General features: G+C 45.2%; 3 protein-coding genes across 5 annotated transcripts in view; all 3 read left to right on the top strand.

Annotated features, from left to right (window-relative positions):
- The first annotated feature begins 1,314 nt into the window (after positions 1-1,314).
- Positions 1,315-7,242, top strand: LOC121534669 (neurturin-like). The gene is made up of 2 exons (XM_041841252.1): positions 1,315-1,443; positions 5,000-7,242. Exons 1-2 carry the CDS (start codon positions 1,380-1,382, stop codon positions 5,476-5,478), a joined length of 543 nt encoding a protein of 180 aa, XP_041697186.1. The 5' UTR covers positions 1,315-1,379; the 3' UTR covers positions 5,479-7,242.
- Positions 7,243-10,892: 3,650 nt separating this feature from the next.
- Positions 10,893-15,298, top strand: LOC121534668 (calcyphosin-like protein). 3 transcript variants are annotated; one of them, XM_041841251.2, is made up of 5 exons: positions 10,893-10,979; positions 11,819-11,932; positions 12,180-12,357; positions 12,576-12,785; positions 14,329-15,298. In XM_041841251.2, exons 2-5 carry the CDS (start codon positions 11,841-11,843, stop codon positions 14,428-14,430), a joined length of 582 nt encoding a protein of 193 aa, XP_041697185.1. In that variant the 5' UTR covers positions 10,893-10,979; positions 11,819-11,840; the 3' UTR covers positions 14,431-15,298. The 3 variants fall into 3 exon arrangements, with proteins under 3 accessions (XP_041697185.1, XP_041697184.1, XP_041697183.1); XM_041841250.2 differs by having other exon boundaries at positions 10,893-10,995; XM_041841249.2 differs by having other exon boundaries at positions 10,937-11,043.
- A 320-nt stretch (positions 15,299-15,618) lies between these two features.
- The window catches only part of scn12aa (sodium channel, voltage gated, type XII, alpha a), a 120,493-nt gene continuing 119,838 nt past the window's right edge, over positions 15,619-16,273 (top strand). The window contains exon 1 of the mRNA XM_041842420.2: positions 15,619-16,078. The gene's annotated coding sequence lies outside the window, so the exon portion shown is untranslated. The remainder of the gene's footprint in view (positions 16,079-16,273) is intronic.

The raw sequence follows: 16,273 nt of genomic DNA, 5'->3' as shown, positions 1-16,273 counted from the left end.
ATATACACACACATGTTCACTGAGGGACCTAGAGGCTGTGTCCCAAATAGCACCCTATTCCCTACATAGTGCACTACTTCTGACCAGGGCCCACAGTAAAAAGTAGTGCACTATGTAGGGAATAGGGTGCCATTTGGGACACACTCTAGAGGCCCCGCTGGATGTCTTAACGTAGCAAAATACGGTAGGTGTGGCTTACAGATTCCTGGTGGAGAACAAATGATTTTCCCCTCTGTCTCTGGAAGCACAGGACTTATAGCACGCACCACATTCTTACACGTCAACAAGTAATGTAGGATTCTTTTGTAGATCACCGATGGAGCTGCAGCTCAATCTGGTCCGGTCACGCATGACGACTGTAAGTCGCTTTTGGATAAAAGCGTCTGCTAAATGGCATATATTATATTATTCTGCAGACTAAATTAGTATTCGTGCTGCAGCTCATTGTGTAGACTAAAAGCAAACTGACAGCAGTGTCTGACAAGACAACAGTTACGTTAAGCCCTTGGCTCTTATGATGACTGTTGAGTTGAAGGAGGAGTCTCAGCCAGGTGAAACAGATGAGGGGAATAACAGGTAAATCATTGTTCAGTCTCAAAACAAGACATATTTTAAATTTTAGGCTAACAACAGTCTTCACACACCGTAGCGTAGCCAAACCTTCTAATAGTTAACAGGATTATCGATGGTAAATGTTTCTACAAGATCACAGATGTAACAATGTGTTGACATATTTAACATATCTCTTTCTCTGTCTCTCTCTCTCTCTCTCTCTCTCTTTCTCTCTGTCTTTCTTTCTCTCTCTCTCTCTCTCTCTCTCTCTCTCTCTCTCTCTCTCTCTCTCTCTCTCTCTCTCTCTCTCTCTCTCTCTCTCTCTCTCTCTCTCTCTCTCTCTCTCTCTCTCTCTCTCTCTCTCTCTCTCTCTCTCTCTGGCAGATTCTCCAAATTCTAAGATGAAGTTATGGAAAGGTGCCACTTTTGTCTTCATGTTCTGTGGTGCGTTCCTGTCCCTCCACCTCACTAGAAACCTCATGGTTACTACTGGACCTGCAAGACTTCAACCTAGGATAGCATTGTTGTCATCATCATCATCATCATCATCATCATCATCATCATCACCATCATCACCATCACCATCACCATCACCATCACCATCATCTACACCGTCATCATCACCATCACCATCACCATCATCATCACTACCATCACCGTCACCATCACCATCACCACCGTCACCATCACCATCACCATCTACACCGTCATCATCACCATCATCATCACCATCATCTACACCGTCATCATCACCATCACCATCACCGTCATCATCACCATCATCATCATCATCATCACCATCATCACCACCATCATCCTCATCCAGGATGAAGGCTGGTCTCCACAGAACAGTGCGGACAGTAGACACCATCAGCTCTCTCCTCTCCCAGTGTAAGTTAAAATAAACTGTTTTTGTCTCCATAGCCACCGAGTGTTTTAGATGAGGTGGCGTGGTGAAGGGTTGTCATGGCGCTGACAGTGGGGCTTAGTGACTCTGGTTGTTTCCCACAGGGCTCTGATCAAAAGTAATTCACTACATAGGGAATAGAGTACAATTTGGGGCGCAGCCTCTGTCTACTACAGCCGCCGTGTTGTTGACATAAGGACAGAGACACAATAACCTGCCGTCACCTCACACATCACATCACTTCACACATCACATCACCTCACACATCACCTCACACATCACATCACTTCACACATCACATCACCTCACACATCACATCACACATCACATCACCTCACACATCACCTCACACATCACCTCACACATCACATCACCTCACACATCACATCACCTCACACATCACCTCACACATCACATCACCTCACACATCACATCACCTCACACATCACCTCACACATCACATCACCTCACACATCACCTCACACATCACCTCACACATCACATCACCTCACACATCACATCACCTCACACATCACATCACCTCACACATCACCTCACACATCACATCACCTCACACATCACCTCACACATCACATCACCTCACACATCACATCACCTCACACATCACCTCACACATCACATCACCTCACACATTATCTCACACATCACATCACCTCACACATCACCTCATATCTCCCTGCACTGCCATGGGTGCTAGGCCTAGAAATGAAGACCACACGAGCCACTGCCTGTTCACCCCGCTATCATCCAGAAGGCGAGGTCAGTACAGGTGCATCAAAGCTGGGACAGAGAGAATGAAAAACAGCTTCTATCTCAAGGCCATCAGACTGTTAAATAGCCATCACTAGCACATTAGAGGCTGCTGCTGCCTATTGAAATCACTGGCCACTTTAAGAAATGGAACACTAGTCACTTTAATAATGTTTCCATATCTTGCATTACTCATCTCATATGTATATACTGCATTCTATTCTATAATATTCTACTGTATCTTAGTCCATGCCACTCTGTCATTGCTTGTCCATATATGTATATATTCTTAAATTCCATTCCTTACTAGATTTGTGTGTATTATGTTATAGAAATTGTTAGATATTACTTGTTAGATATTACTGCACTGTCGGAGCTAGAAGCACAAGCATTTCGCTACACCCGCAATAACATCTGCTAAACACGTGTATGTGACAAATAAAATAGGATTTTATTTGATTTGAAGATAACAGGAACTGCAATACTTCCTGTAGTATGAGCCCTCAACACAGCTTTTAATAGGCTGGTGATGTGTTCCTACCCAGCAACATTACACAGACAGGAAAGGAGTTCTGCTGAGTGCTGAAAGTCACTGGAATGTGGCAGAGGTTCTGGTTGGAGTCAATCGCTGTCTCTTTTTGTGTTCGAGGCCTGAGGGGAGGTGTAGACTAGATAGTTGTGATCTCAAGCCTCCCTGTCCCTATCTCCCTGTCCCTATCTCCCTATCTCCCTATCTCCTGCCCTCCCTGTCCCTATCTCCTATCTCCCTATCTCCCTATCTCCTATCTCCCTATCTCCCTATCTCCTGCCCTCCCTGTCCCTATCTCCTGCCCTGCCTGTCCCTATCTCCTGCCCTCCCTGTCCCTATCTCCTGCCCTGCCTGTCCCTATCTCCTGCCATCCCTGTCCCTATCTCCTGCCCTCCCTGTCCCTATCTCCTGCCCTGCCTGTCCCTATCTCCTGCCCTCCCTGTCCCTATCTCCTGCCCTGCCTGTCCCTATCTCCTGCCCTCCCTGTCCCTATCTCCTATCTCCCTATCTCCCTATCTCCCTATCTCCTATCTCCCTATCTCCCTATCTCCTGCCCTCCCTGTCCCTATCTCCTGCCCTGCCTGTCCCTATCTCCTGCCCTCCCTGTCCCTATCTCCTGCCCTGCCTGTCCCTATCTCCTGCCCTCCCTGTCCCTATCTCCTGCCCTCCCTGTCCCTATCTCCTGCCCTGCCTGTCCCTATCTCCTGCCCTCCCTGTCCCTATCTCCTGCCCTCCCTGTCCCTATCTCCTGCCCTCCCTGTCCCTATCTCCTGCCCTCCATGTCCCTATCTCCTGCCCTCCCTGTCCCTATCTCCTGCCCTCCCTGTCCCTATCTCCTGCCCTGCCTGTCCCTATCTCCTGCCCTCCCTGTCCCTATCTCCTGCCCTCCCTGTCCCTATCTCCTGCCCTCCCTGTCCCTATCTCCTGCCCTCCCTGTCCCTATCTCCTGCCCTCCCTGTCCCTATCTCCTGCCCTCCCTGTCCCTACCTCCTGCCCTCCCTGTCCCTATCTCCTGCCCTGCCTGTCCCTATCTCCTGCCCTCCCTGTCCCTATCTCCTGCCCTCCCTGTCCCTATCTCCTGCCCTCCCTGTCCCTATCTCCTGCCCTGCCTGTCCCTATCTCCTGCCCTGCCTGTCCCTATCTCCTGCCCTGCCTGTCCCTATCTCCTGCCCTGCCTGTCCCTATCTCCTGCCCTGCCTGTCCCTATCTCCTGCCCTGCCTGTCCCTATCTCCTGCCCTGCCTGTCCCTATCTCCTGCCCTCCCTGTCCCTATCTCCTGCCCTCCCTGTCCCTATCTCCTGCCCTCCCTGTCCCTATCTCCTGCCCTCCCTGTCCCTATCTCCTGCCCTCCCTGTCCCTATCTCCTGCCCTCCCTGTCCCTATCTCCTGCCCTCCTGTCCCTATCTCCTGCCCTGCCTGTCCCTATCTCCTGCCCTCCCTGTCCCTATCTCCTGCCCTCCCTGTCCCTATCTCCTGCCCTCCCTGTCCCTATCTCCTGCCCTGCCTGTCCCTATCTCATGCCCTGCCTGTACCTATCTCCTGCCCTGCCTGTCCCTATCTCCTGCCCTGCCTGTCCCTATCTCCTGCCCTCCCTATCTCCTGCCCTCCCTGTCCCTATCTCCTGCCCTGCCTGTCCCTATCTCCTGCCCTGCCTGCGTCTGTCTGCCTGTCTGTCTGTCTGCCTCATTTTCCCTGCCGCTGTACCTGTTTCTCTACCTCTATCTAACTGTCTCTCTCTCTCTCTCTCTCTCTCTCTCTCTCTCTCTCTCTCTCTCTCTCTGTCTCTCTCTCTCTCTCTCTCTCTCTCTCTCTCTCTCTCTCTCTCTCTCTCTCTCTCTCTCTCTCTCTCTCTCTCTCTCTCTCTCTCTCTCTCTCTCTCTCTCTCTCTCTCTCTCTCTCTCTCTCTCTCTGTCTCTCTCTCTCTCTCTCTCTCTCTCTCTCTCTCTCTCTCTCTCTCTCTCTCTCTCTCTCTCTCTCTCTCTGTCTCTCTCTCTCTCTCTCTCTCTCTCTCTCTCTCTCTCTCTCTCTCTCTCTCTCTCTCTCTCTCTCTCTTCTCTCTCTCTCTCTCTCTCTCTCTCTCTCCCTCTCTCTCTCTCTCTCTCTCTCTCTCTCTCTCTCTCTCTCTCTCTCTCTCTCTCTCTCTCTCTCTCTCTCTCTCTCTCTGTCTCTCTCTCTCTCTCTCTCTCTCTCTCTCTCTCTCTCTCTCTCTCTCTCTCTTTCTCTCTCTCCATCTCCTCCAGTCTCCCACCTTCTCCAGAGCTTCACAGAGGGAGAGCTGAAGAAGGTGATCGGGACTCTGGTGGACAGGAGCAGGAAGAGGAGAGGTAGGAGCAGTAGAGAGGAGGAGAGCCAGGAGAGCTCCTCCCAGAGGACTACGGGAGCTAAGAGGGGGCGCAGGAGGAGGAGGAGGAGGTTAAAGCCGTGCTCTCTGCGGGAGGTGGAGGTGACAGTGGGGGAACTGGGGCTGGGCTACGACAGCGATGAGACTCTCCTCTTCAGGTACTGCAGCGGCAAGTGCACCGCGCGCCGACGCAACTATGACATCACCCTGGAACACATGAGAAGGGCGGGGCTCATTAAAAAGGGGCGGAGAGACAAGGTGCGATACAGCCCGTGCTGCCGGCCTATCGCGTACGAGAAAGATATCTCCTTCCTGGATAACAACAGTAGGTACCACACGGTGCAGGAGGTGTTGGCACGGGAGTGTGGCTGTGCGTGACCCTGGGGAGGTGTGTAACGTTTAATAACGACCACATCCACTGAACCACCTGCTCCTGTGATTCTGTCTGTCCCAATGAATACTGGCTACTGGGATAAGAGGGTGATATGATGTCTCGGTGTGGATACAATGCCTCATGAGAAGACTTGTCATCGCAGGTGTTATGGCCACATGATGCAGAAAGTGTCAGCTCGGGAGTGTTGCTGTGCGTGACCTCTGACCTGGGGCCTGTTCAGAAAGCTCAGTTGAGTTTTCCTTTTTCAATCTTGTTCTAGGGGCAGCTTTGCCTTCGAGGGCAGCGTTCAGAAGGACACAGCGTTTAAAAAAACGGCAATATGCTCTATTATATGAAACATAATTAATTGTTGTGTATTTTGGTTGATACATGGAAATTACCCATGGATACTGGATTACAGCAAAAACAGGACGATGTCTCTGGATGACCTCTGACATGGGGCCTATTCAGGAGGGCGACATGTTGGAGAACATGTCTCTCGATGTGGCTATGTATGTTGGAGAGCGGTGGGAAATCTATTGAGTGGAACAGATAAGATCGTCTGTCATGTGGAATAAAGTGACTGGAATCAGCTCTATTTATTACGTTCCTATCTGCAAGGTTCTGAACGTTTCACCTCATGGAATGTGAGTACGCCCCCTGGTGGCGTTGGAGCTGCAGGACCTCCATGTAGTCAAGGAGGAGCACCTCCACTGCAATGCCTGCTTCTGGGATATCAAGTCAGGTCAAGTCAAGTTTAATTTGTCATATGCACAGGATAAACATGGTCCGCAGTACAATCAAATGCTTACTTGCAGGTTCACGCTCGGCGATGCGACACAACAAAGACAGGAGTAAATAAGTTAAAAATAGTAAAAATAAGTTAACTGTAATATCGTCTGACTTTCCGGGCCCATGGATACTGGGTACGGGAAGACAGAAAAACAGGAAGACGTCTCTGAATATGGATCTGAATGGATGTATTCAGGGATGGAATTTAAGGATTTTGGGCACCGGTCAGCCTGAGCTAGTAGACTGGCATTTTTACTACGCAAGGTACAAAATCTGCGCAATGGGATATTTGAATAGAAAAAAATCTCAAGCCGGTGTGGCTAATTTGGTACATTTTCTACTAGCTCGGTCTAAAAAGTACTAGCCTCTGGGTATTTGTATGGAACTGGTTGAGGGCAACACACCTGTAGTGAACTGCTGAGAATCAAAGTCTTGTCATTGCAGGTGTTCTGATCGCATGAGAGCATGGACCCAGTCACTAGAACAGTACTGAGCACGGACCCGGTCACTAGAACAGTACTGAGGATGGACCCGGTCACTAGAACAGTACTGAGGATGGACCCAGTCACTAGAACAGTACTGAGCATGGACCCGGTCACTAGAACAGTACTGAGCACGGACCCGGTCACTAGAACAGTACTGAGCACGGACCCGGTCACTAGAACAGTACTGAGCATGGACCCGGTCACTAGAACAGTACTGAGGATGTGTCACGATCAATAGAGAGAAACTCTTCTGTTTTTGAATACAGAAAGGAATGATAAATAGTTCCCAAGCAGGAGGCTTGCTTGACACGTTTGAAATATTACTTGAATATTTAGTTGTTGATGTAAACAACTTCCATTCCCCTCCAACTGCATATAAACCTCCATGAAGATATCACAAAATGTCTCCTGTCTTATCGTCTCTAAAATTATGAGATATTCTGTGGGATTTTACATTTTACATTTACATTTTAGTCATTTAGCAGACGCTCTTATCCAGAGCGACTTACAGGAGCAATTAGGGTTAAGTGCCTTGCTCAAGGGCACATTTACGTCATTTAGCAGACGCTCTTATCCAGAACGACTCACCAATTGGTGCGTTCACCCTATAGCCAGTGGGATAACCACTTTACAATTTTTTTTTCTTTTTTGGGGGGGGGGGGGGTAGAAGGATTACTTTATCCTATCCCAGGTAATCCTTAAAGAGGTGGGGTTTCAAATGTCTCCACAAAGGGTGTTCCAGCAAAAACACAAGCATTATATATTTTACATTTCCATTCGAGACTTTTATCTAGCACTCTTTCCCCAAACACAATTACGATCAGTAATTCACTGATATAATGTCTAAGCGTTGCCAAAACATTATGTAAGAACTCACTGTTTGATTTTATTGTTGGGGTTTCAGATGACAGGATTCATAATTACGAATATTTTTATGAAGTGCTTAAATAAATATATAACCTAACCTTTGGTAAGTCTACAGAATGTTCAGTTCCCTCCATTATATATAATTCACACCCCTGATTAATCTGAGGTTTATAGACCCTGTTCAAAAGCAGTGCACTATCAAGGAAATAGGGTGGCATTTGGCCAGCACACATATCAAGGAAATAGGGTGCCATTTGGCAAGCACACATATAAAACGATTCAATATGTTACAGTCTGCCTAAAAGCAAAGTAGCAGCAATGCCGTGCATCTTTTTTTTGTGGAGGTTTACCTGACCTGGGAAAACTCTGGCGCCTGATTCTGTCTGTATTTATTTGGAAGTAAATTATGGTTTGAATAATATTTATTTAGTAGACAGAGCAGCTTACCCATCTGTTGAGCAACTGTGCCAAAAACGTTTTTATCTAACTGACTGCTGAATAAACCTTTATATCGATTTCAAAGAGTTCCATTATCATTATTTATTTCCCTCTTTTCTAAACACACAATTTCGTTTTCTCAATCTTGTTTATATTACCCTACATGGATTTAATTGTGTTAACCAGCTGCTTTACTGGACAAATTCCCAGTGGTGGAAAAAGTCCTCAATTGTCTTGAGTAAAAATAAAGATTCCCTAATAGAAAATGACTCCAGTAAAAGTGAAAGTCACCCAGTAAAATACTACTTGGGTAAAAGTCTAAAAGTATCTGGTTTTAAATGTACTTAAGTACAGTCACAGTGGTGGAAAAAGTACTCAATTGTCATACTTGAGTAAAAGTTAATGCTACACATCAAATCCCTTGTATTAAACCAACCAGACGGCATGATTGTCTTGTTTTTATTTATTTATGAACAGTGAGAGGCACACTCCAACACTCAATCATTTACAAAAGCAGTATTTGTGTTTAGCGAGTCTGCCAGGTCAGAGGCAGTAGGGATGACAACGCGTTATATTGATAGTAGAGGTCTTCTCAGGTCCAAGAAGTTGGACCCGGACCTGAACGGACCCAAGGACTATCAAATCCTAGTGACAAAAGTGACCCGAGTGGGAAAAAAATTATGTTTATCAGCCAAGTTGCTCTTCTGGTTAACGAATTGTTATTCATACAGTGAGGGAAAAAAGTATTTGATCCCCTGCTGATTTTGTACGTTTGCCCACTGACAAAGACATGATCAGTCTATAATTTTAATGGTAGGTTTATTTGAACAATGAGAGACAGAATAACAACAAAAAAATCCAGAAAAACGCATGTCAAAAATGTTATAAATTTATTTGCATTTTAATGAGGGAAATAAGTATTTGTCCCCTCTGCGAAACATGATTTAGTACTTGGTGGCAAAACCCTTGTTGGCAATCACAGAGGTCAGACGTTTCTTGTAGTTGGCCACCAGGTTTGCACACATCTCAGGAGGGATTTTATCCCACTCCTCTTTGCAGATCTTCTCCAAGTCATTAAGGTTTCGAGGCTGACGTTTGGCAACTCGAACCTTCAGCTCCCTCCACAGATTTTCTATGGGATTATGGTCTGGAGTCTGGCTAGGCCACTCCAGGACCTTAATGTGCTTCTTCTTGAGGCACTCCTTTGTTGCCTTGGCCGTGTGTTTTGGGTCATTGTCATGCTGGAATACCCATCCACAACCCATTTTCAATGCCCTGGCTGAGGGAAGGAGGTTCTCACCCAAGATTTGACGGTACATGGCCCCGTCCATCGTCCCTGTGATCCGGTGAAGTTGTCCTGTCCCCTTAGCAGAAAAACACCCCCAAAGCATAATGTTTCCACCTCCATGTTTGACGGTGGGGATGGTGTTCTTGGGGTCATAGGCAGCATTCCTCCTCCTCCAAACACGGCGAGTTGAGTTGATGCCAAAGAGCTCGATTTTGGTCTCATCTGACCACAACACTTTCACCCAGTTCTCCTCTGAATCATTCAGATGTTCATTGGCAAACTTCAGACGGCCCTGTATATGTGCTTTCTTGAGCAGGGGGACCTTGCGGGCGCTGCAGGATTTCAGTCCTTCACGGCGTAGTGTGTTACCAATTGTTTTCTTGGTGACTATGGTCCCAGCTGCCTTGAGATCATTGACAAGATCCTCCCGTGTAGTTCTGGGCTGATTCCTCACCGTTCTCATGATCATTGCAACTCCACGAGGTGAGATCTTGCATGGAGCCCCAGGCCGAGGGAGATTGACAGTCCTTTTGTGTTTCTTCCATTTGCGAATAATCGGGCCGTGGTCGGGTCTATTCGGGTCCACTCGGGTCTATCAGCTGTAGTTACAGTACATACACCCAATGACAATCAAACAGGACCCGACCAGGCCCGAGGAAAAAGTTTGAATTTTGGACCCAGACCCGCTCTGGTCACTGGTTGGTTCTCGGGTATTCGGGTTAGGGTGGACCCGTGAAGACCTCTAACTGATAGGTGTGTGAATTGGACCATATTCTGTCCAGCCTGAGCATCAACAGTACTTTTGGGTGTCAGGGAAAATGTATGGGAGTAAAAAAAACATATTGTCTTCAGGATTGTAGTGAAGTAAAAGTAAAAGTAATCAGTAAAAGTAAAAATATCAATAGTAAAGTAAAGTACAGATACCCCCAAAAAAATACTTAAGTAATACTTCAAAGTATTTTTTACTAATTACTTTACACCACTGCAAATTCCTTGCTATGATACTATAGATTTCCTTTTCCACCACCCATAATGTTTTTCTGACAGTGTATTTCCCCATCTATATCCCAAATAATTGATCTACTTTTTCAGACATGGTCCGGAATCACCCATCCCAGCGTTTTCAACATCACATCTGAAACATATGATCCATTCTAGGCCTTCTACTTCTTACAATTATTTCACTATCATAACGTTACATGTATAGAGAATAGGGTGCCATTTGGGACACATTCATTATCGAAAAAAAAAAAAGCTCTACAGTTCGATGGATTTTCTCTTCGTACAATTTTACCGCCTTCCTTACCGCGAAAATCGAACATGATCTAACAGTCGTTACTGGTAATGACACGAGTGGGCTGCTGGTCTCAAGTGTAGAGTAAAGAGAAGAGAGCGAGAGAGAGAGAGAGAGAGAGAGAGAGAGAGAGAGAGAGAGAGAGAGAGAGAGAGAGAGAGAGAGAGAGAGAGAGAGAGAGAGAGAGAGAGAGAGAGAGAGGAGAGAAGAGAAGAGAGAGGAGAAAGAGAGAGAGAGAGAGAGAGAGAGAGAGAGAGAGAGAGAGAGAGAGAAGAGGAGGGGGCGTGCGCTATTCATATCAACCACAATTACATTACGCACCGGCACACTAGAGTGGAACAGGTGAGAAGAACTCTAGGTGAGACAACTTTCTCCTCGCACTTGCAACAACGACTATTTTTGTTGGGTAATCGTATTCTTCATTATTGCTTAGTTTTGGTATGTCCGTTAGACTATTTTGGATAGATAGTGGTTCGAAGTTATGGCATAGGAAAAAGGTGTGGTTGTTGTGTAAGTGTTGTCTAGGCAACAGGAGTAACGAGTTTCGATTTTATTTTATGAAAGTGGTGTACATTAAGCAAATAAGGAGACATTTTGTATATGAAAATGGATATGATCTTTAAAATATGTCTTGCAATTGCAATATGAACATATCTGCAATTATGTCTCTTTATGATGTATTGACTATTGAACTGACTTGTGACGGCTTGGTGCGCTAGTACAGTACATAGTAACAGGTCTCTGGGGGAGGGGTGTAGCCTAGTAACAGGTCTCTGGGGGAGGGGTGTAGCCTAGTAACAGGTCTCTGGGGGAGGGGTGTAGCCTAGTAACAGGTCTCTGGGGGAGGGGTGTAGCCTAGTAACAGGTCTCTGGGGGAGGGGTGTAGCCTAGTAACAGGTCTCTGGGGGGGGTGTGCCTGTAACAGGTCTCTGGGGGAGGGGTGTAGCCTAGTAACAGGTCTCTGGGGGAGGGGGACAGCCTAGTAACAGGTCTCTGGGGGTGGGGGGCAGCCTAGTAACAGGTCTCTAGGGGAGGGGTGTAGCCTAGTAACAGGTCTCTAGGGGAGGGGTGTAGCATATTTTGACTTTCTATTTTCTCCTTGCTTGCTCATTATACTTCCTCTGTTGTTGAACCTACATCTGAATATGAATTAAATAAGCAGATGGTGTATTTTACTCCAGATTTTACAGTAACACAGAAGACATGGCCTCAAACACCAAGCCCACAGACCCAATGGAGGTACTGAGAGGGCAATGTCTGGCCAGGGGAGCAGCTGGCATCAAGGGACTGGCAAGGCAAGAAAAACAAATTAAAAGACAAAGCAAAACAACTAACATTTTTATTTTTTTATTTTTTTTTAATAACTTTACAATAACGTTTTCTTATCTTATGATATTCACTCACAAGTGAAAATAGTCTGCATACAAAAAGCCAACAATAATTGATGATAACTGATTCATAATTGATTATTAAGTCGAATAGATATCTAGAGAAAGATGGTTAATCCCTCCACATCGTCTCTCTTCCTCCCCATCCATACAGGACGTTCCGCATCATGGACGACGATGGCAGTAAGTCTCTGGACCTGCAGGAGTTTATTAAGGGACTGGAGGACTATGGCGTGGTGGTGAGCAGAGAGGATGCCCAGCAGATCTTCACACTGTGTGACAAGGACGGCAGTGGCACCATCAACTTCAACGAGTTTCTGGAGAATCTGAGGGTAAAATTAATAAAGTAGTGACACAAAAAACTCATTGATTATGCACATTTTATTCATTGTGCACAGTGTATAATAATAAATAAATAAATAATGGTATAATATAATGGTTCTCGCATAATAATAGTATTTGAACAAGTCAAAATACATGTAATAATTGCATGATGAAGGTGCAGTGATGTATAATGCTGTTTGCATGGGTTTGTATCCGTTTCCTTCAGCCTCCTATGTCCAGTGCCAGGATCTCTGTGATCGGTCAGGCCTTTAAGAAGTTGGACCGGACAGGGGATGGGGTGGTGACGGTGGAGGACCTGAGGGGGGTCTACAACAGCTCACAACACCCCAAATATAAGAGCGGGGAGTGGACCGAGGAACAGGTCTTCCTAACCTTCCTCAGCAGCTTTGATTCCCCCGACAACAAAGACGGCAAGGTGATAAATACACTGCTAGCCTGGGTACCAGTCTGTTTGTGCTAACATTCCACTCCTTGTCACGCAAAAACAGTCTGGCCTTTCTCCAATCTTCAAATATGAACATTCTATCATTAATGAGCTCAAAGAGAACTGAGGAGAACAGAGGATGCCATATCTTAGGCATATGGGACAGAGTACAAGGAGTGGAATGTTAGCACAAAACTGGTCTGGGCCCGGGTGCATAAAACATCTTAAGTTAATTGCACTCTTATCTATTCAATTAAAGTTTCCTTAACATTAAGTCAGTTGCACAAATCATTTAAATACAAATTTCCCCCTTAAATTAAGTGAAACAGTTAAGGGTGCCCATGAGGTCCCTTAAGTGCTTCTTTCAGTATGAATATCAATGTAAACAGCATTTGTGGAGGTGAATGTTGCTTTCCTCTGGCCTGGTTTCAAAAGGAAAACATCCACCAGCTAGCTAGCTAGGTAGCTAATCAAGGTGCACAATCCATAGCTACAAAGCTAGCTGGCTAACTAGCAACCTACTCTAAAGTTAGCTTGACCTGCTAGAAAGGAATAGAAACAAGTAGAGAAAAAAGTAACAAAAATCAATATGTTTTATTATCTTCTAAATCAATATGTTTTATTATCTTCTAAATCAATATGTTTTATTATCTTCTAAATCAATTTGTTTCTCCTGTCTTGAACAGTGAATCAGGTCATCTCCATGGTAACCAGAGACTCTTTCTGCCTTACTGCATTCAAACTACCGTAAAACCCTTAAATGATGCCCTTACCTTAGGACGTTGCAGTGGTTCTCTGCAACGACCTTAAACAATTCCCTTAGGTAAGGGGAAATTATTCCTTAAGGTAAACCCTTAAGGGAAACACTTAAGATGTTTTATGCAACCAGGCCCCGGATTTCAGGCTAATTAATTGTAGATGATATGACATAAAAAATGAAGAAGAAAAAAACTACATTTTACTGAACTTATCAATGCTCAGGATAAGACCTAGATGCAGACAGTTCGAAATAGCAAAACGTTTATTTACAAAAAACAGGGGGCAGGCAAACGACAGGTCAAGGGCAGGCAGAGGTCAGTAATCCAGAGGAGAGTCCGAAAGGTACAGAAACGGCAGGCAGGCTCAGGGTCGGGGCAGGCAGAGGTCGGTAATCCAGAACAGTGTCACAAGGTACAGAACGGCAGGCAGGCTCAGGGTCGGGTCAGAGCAGGGCAGGCAGAATGGTCAAAACCAGGAAAAACTGGAAAACAGGGACTCGAGCAAAACAGGAGTACGGGGAAAAACCGCGGGTAAGCTTGAACAGACAAGACGAACTGGCAACAGACAAACAGAAAACGCAGGTATAAATACACAGGGGATAATGGAGGGAGAAATGGGAGACACCTGGTGGGGGGTGGAGACAAGCCCAAAACAGGTGAAACAGATCAGGGTGTGACAGAACTATCTACACACAAAAGGAAGGAGCAGATATTTTTGGCTTGGTTATTTGGTTTTGTATATTATGTAAATGAGTTGTCTTGTCCCCCTCCTGTAGGTAACTCAGGAGGAGTTCATCAACTACTACAGTGGAGTGAGCGCCTCTATCGACAGTGACGAATACTTTGTTACTATGATGCAGAATGCCTGGAAGCTGTAGGCACCACTGGCTAGCTACATTCATATGTATTCTACTAATATATTTTGCTAATCAGAAAGAGCAGCTTTGCATTCATTTAGGACTGTGAGAAAATAGACAAATGTTAGTTTATAGTTTTTCAATGGAACAGAATAGCTTTAAATGCACAGATACACGCTGTTTCTACTGAATGATTTATATATATATATATATATATATATATATATAAATAAAAATTATTAATCAAGTTTCTTGGGCCATATTGCTTTGTCTTGTTGAGCTCTCTCTGACGGTTTAAGCTACATCATAAATTATGCTAATGTTTGCCAAATAAACTACATTTCTAGCAGCACAATGACTGTTCCTTTAAATGCTGCATCTACCTGTACAAGTACAGTATATCTGGCTCCAAGTTCTGTAATAGTTTAGTAACCATAGCTACTATGCATACCAAAAGCAAAGGACTCAGAATCCCCGGACTCTCTAATCAGTCTAAGTTGTAGTCTAGTGCATGCAGATCAGAGGTCCTATACCGCCTAAACGGTGGAATTGAATTATTGAGTGCATATGCAGTGTTATAATTTGTTCTTATGGTGTCAACACCCAGGGTCGTCATCGCTAGTTTTCTGCGCTTTAATTAACTGTGGACAATTAGGTGAAAAGTCAAGTTTGCAATTCAGGGAGCTGTCAATGTTACTGAAATGTAATTGATGATCAGCCCTGCGTTTCCCTTAAAGGACATTGTAGCGCCGGTAGATGGAGCAACAGAGCCACGTGTGTTATTTTGATTCCTTTAGGCCTACAGGTAGAATAGCATTCATATGCCCACATTTACCTGTAAGTAGTTCTGAGAAAGTAGACTTCTTATCTACCGGTGTGTGAAAATATTTATTCAGGATTAAACAGATTTTTTGCAAACAGATTTTTGCATTCTGTTTTCTATTTTTTTGCAGGTCTTTGTAAAATGAAATGAAAATATATTTCCTGTTGCCTCACAAAATGGTTTCAGATTACTCAACATTTGAGAGGTAAAAAAAATGATATTGCTTCCCAAATCCCGATAATTTTTGAATGTGAGATGACATGGGCCGGCCGTAGCCGTAGCCTAATCCCCTAGTCAGGCATCGCTCCCATCCCATCCCATCCCGCCCCGGCCAGCCGCTCAACAGCTCAAGGACAAACGGAGGTTTAGGACTTTCCACTCTCAGCGCGACGGCTCAGGAACGCGCATGAATTACAACCGTGCGCAACATCATTTCTGGTGCGCTTTTTAGGCTATTTGAAGTTTTCTCAGTTAGGACTGACATTTAGTGGCAATCAAATGGAAAGGAACGGAGGAAGGGTGTTTTGGGTGAGTATTTAGGCGGCGGTTAACCCTGTAGCGCCGAGTGAAGCGCGGTTCAAAATGCCCAACATCAGGGGATTTGACAACTGGCATTCATCCGGGAGTCACTTTTGACCGATAACAACTGGATTTGGCCTCGCAACATAACAGGCGCCATTTTCAGTCTCTGTAACGTGTTATTTAAGTAATTTATCGATTATTAATCAGGACCTTCCGGGAGACAAATGAAACATGGATTCTACTTGGGTTTTCTGGCCATTCTGTTCCCCAAAATCTGAAAAACTAAACTCTGGAAGCTATGCTACAGAACACGGAGTTTCACACGTAAGTATTCATTCTTTATTCATGCTTTATTATAAATTTTTGCAGGCCTATACAGTTTAATTGTGTAGGTGCTATTTGACCAATATTGAAAAATCATAGTGTTTTACGAATGCAGTGGCCTGCCTTACAATTAAGCATAGAACGAGTGCATTTTGATGGAAATTGGACTGGGCCTAACAATTTGTTCGCCCATAA

The sequence above is a fragment of the Coregonus clupeaformis genome, chromosome 21, assembly GCF_020615455.1.
Source record: "Coregonus clupeaformis isolate EN_2021a chromosome 21, ASM2061545v1, whole genome shotgun sequence".
Classification (NCBI taxonomy): domain Eukaryota; kingdom Metazoa; phylum Chordata; class Actinopteri; order Salmoniformes; family Salmonidae; genus Coregonus; species Coregonus clupeaformis.
Note: the sequence above shows the minus strand (reverse complement) of the source record. Positions and strands in the feature narration are given on the sequence as shown.

What these genes read in the sequence shown, in the direction of transcription:
- LOC121534669 (XM_041841252.1), top strand. Translation starts at nt 1,380, where the DNA reads ATGAAGGCTGGTCTCCACAGAACAGTGCGGACAGTAGACACCATCAGC. An exon ending in CAGCTCTCTCCTCTCCCAGT is followed by an intron (nt 1,444 to 4,999) that starts GTAAGTTAAAAT and finishes CATCTCCTCCAG; the next exon opens with TCTCCCACCTTCTCCAGAGC.
- LOC121534668 (XM_041841251.2), top strand. Translation starts at nt 11,841, where the DNA reads ATGGCCTCAAACACCAAGCCCACAGACCCAATGGAGGTACTGAGAGGG. An exon ending in AGTTTCTGGAGAATCTGAGG is followed by an intron (nt 12,358 to 12,575) that starts GTAAAATTAATA and finishes CGTTTCCTTCAG; the next exon opens with CCTCCTATGTCCAGTGCCAG. An exon ending in CCGACAACAAAGACGGCAAG is followed by an intron (nt 12,786 to 14,328) that starts GTGATAAATACA and finishes CCCCTCCTGTAG; the next exon opens with GTAACTCAGGAGGAGTTCAT.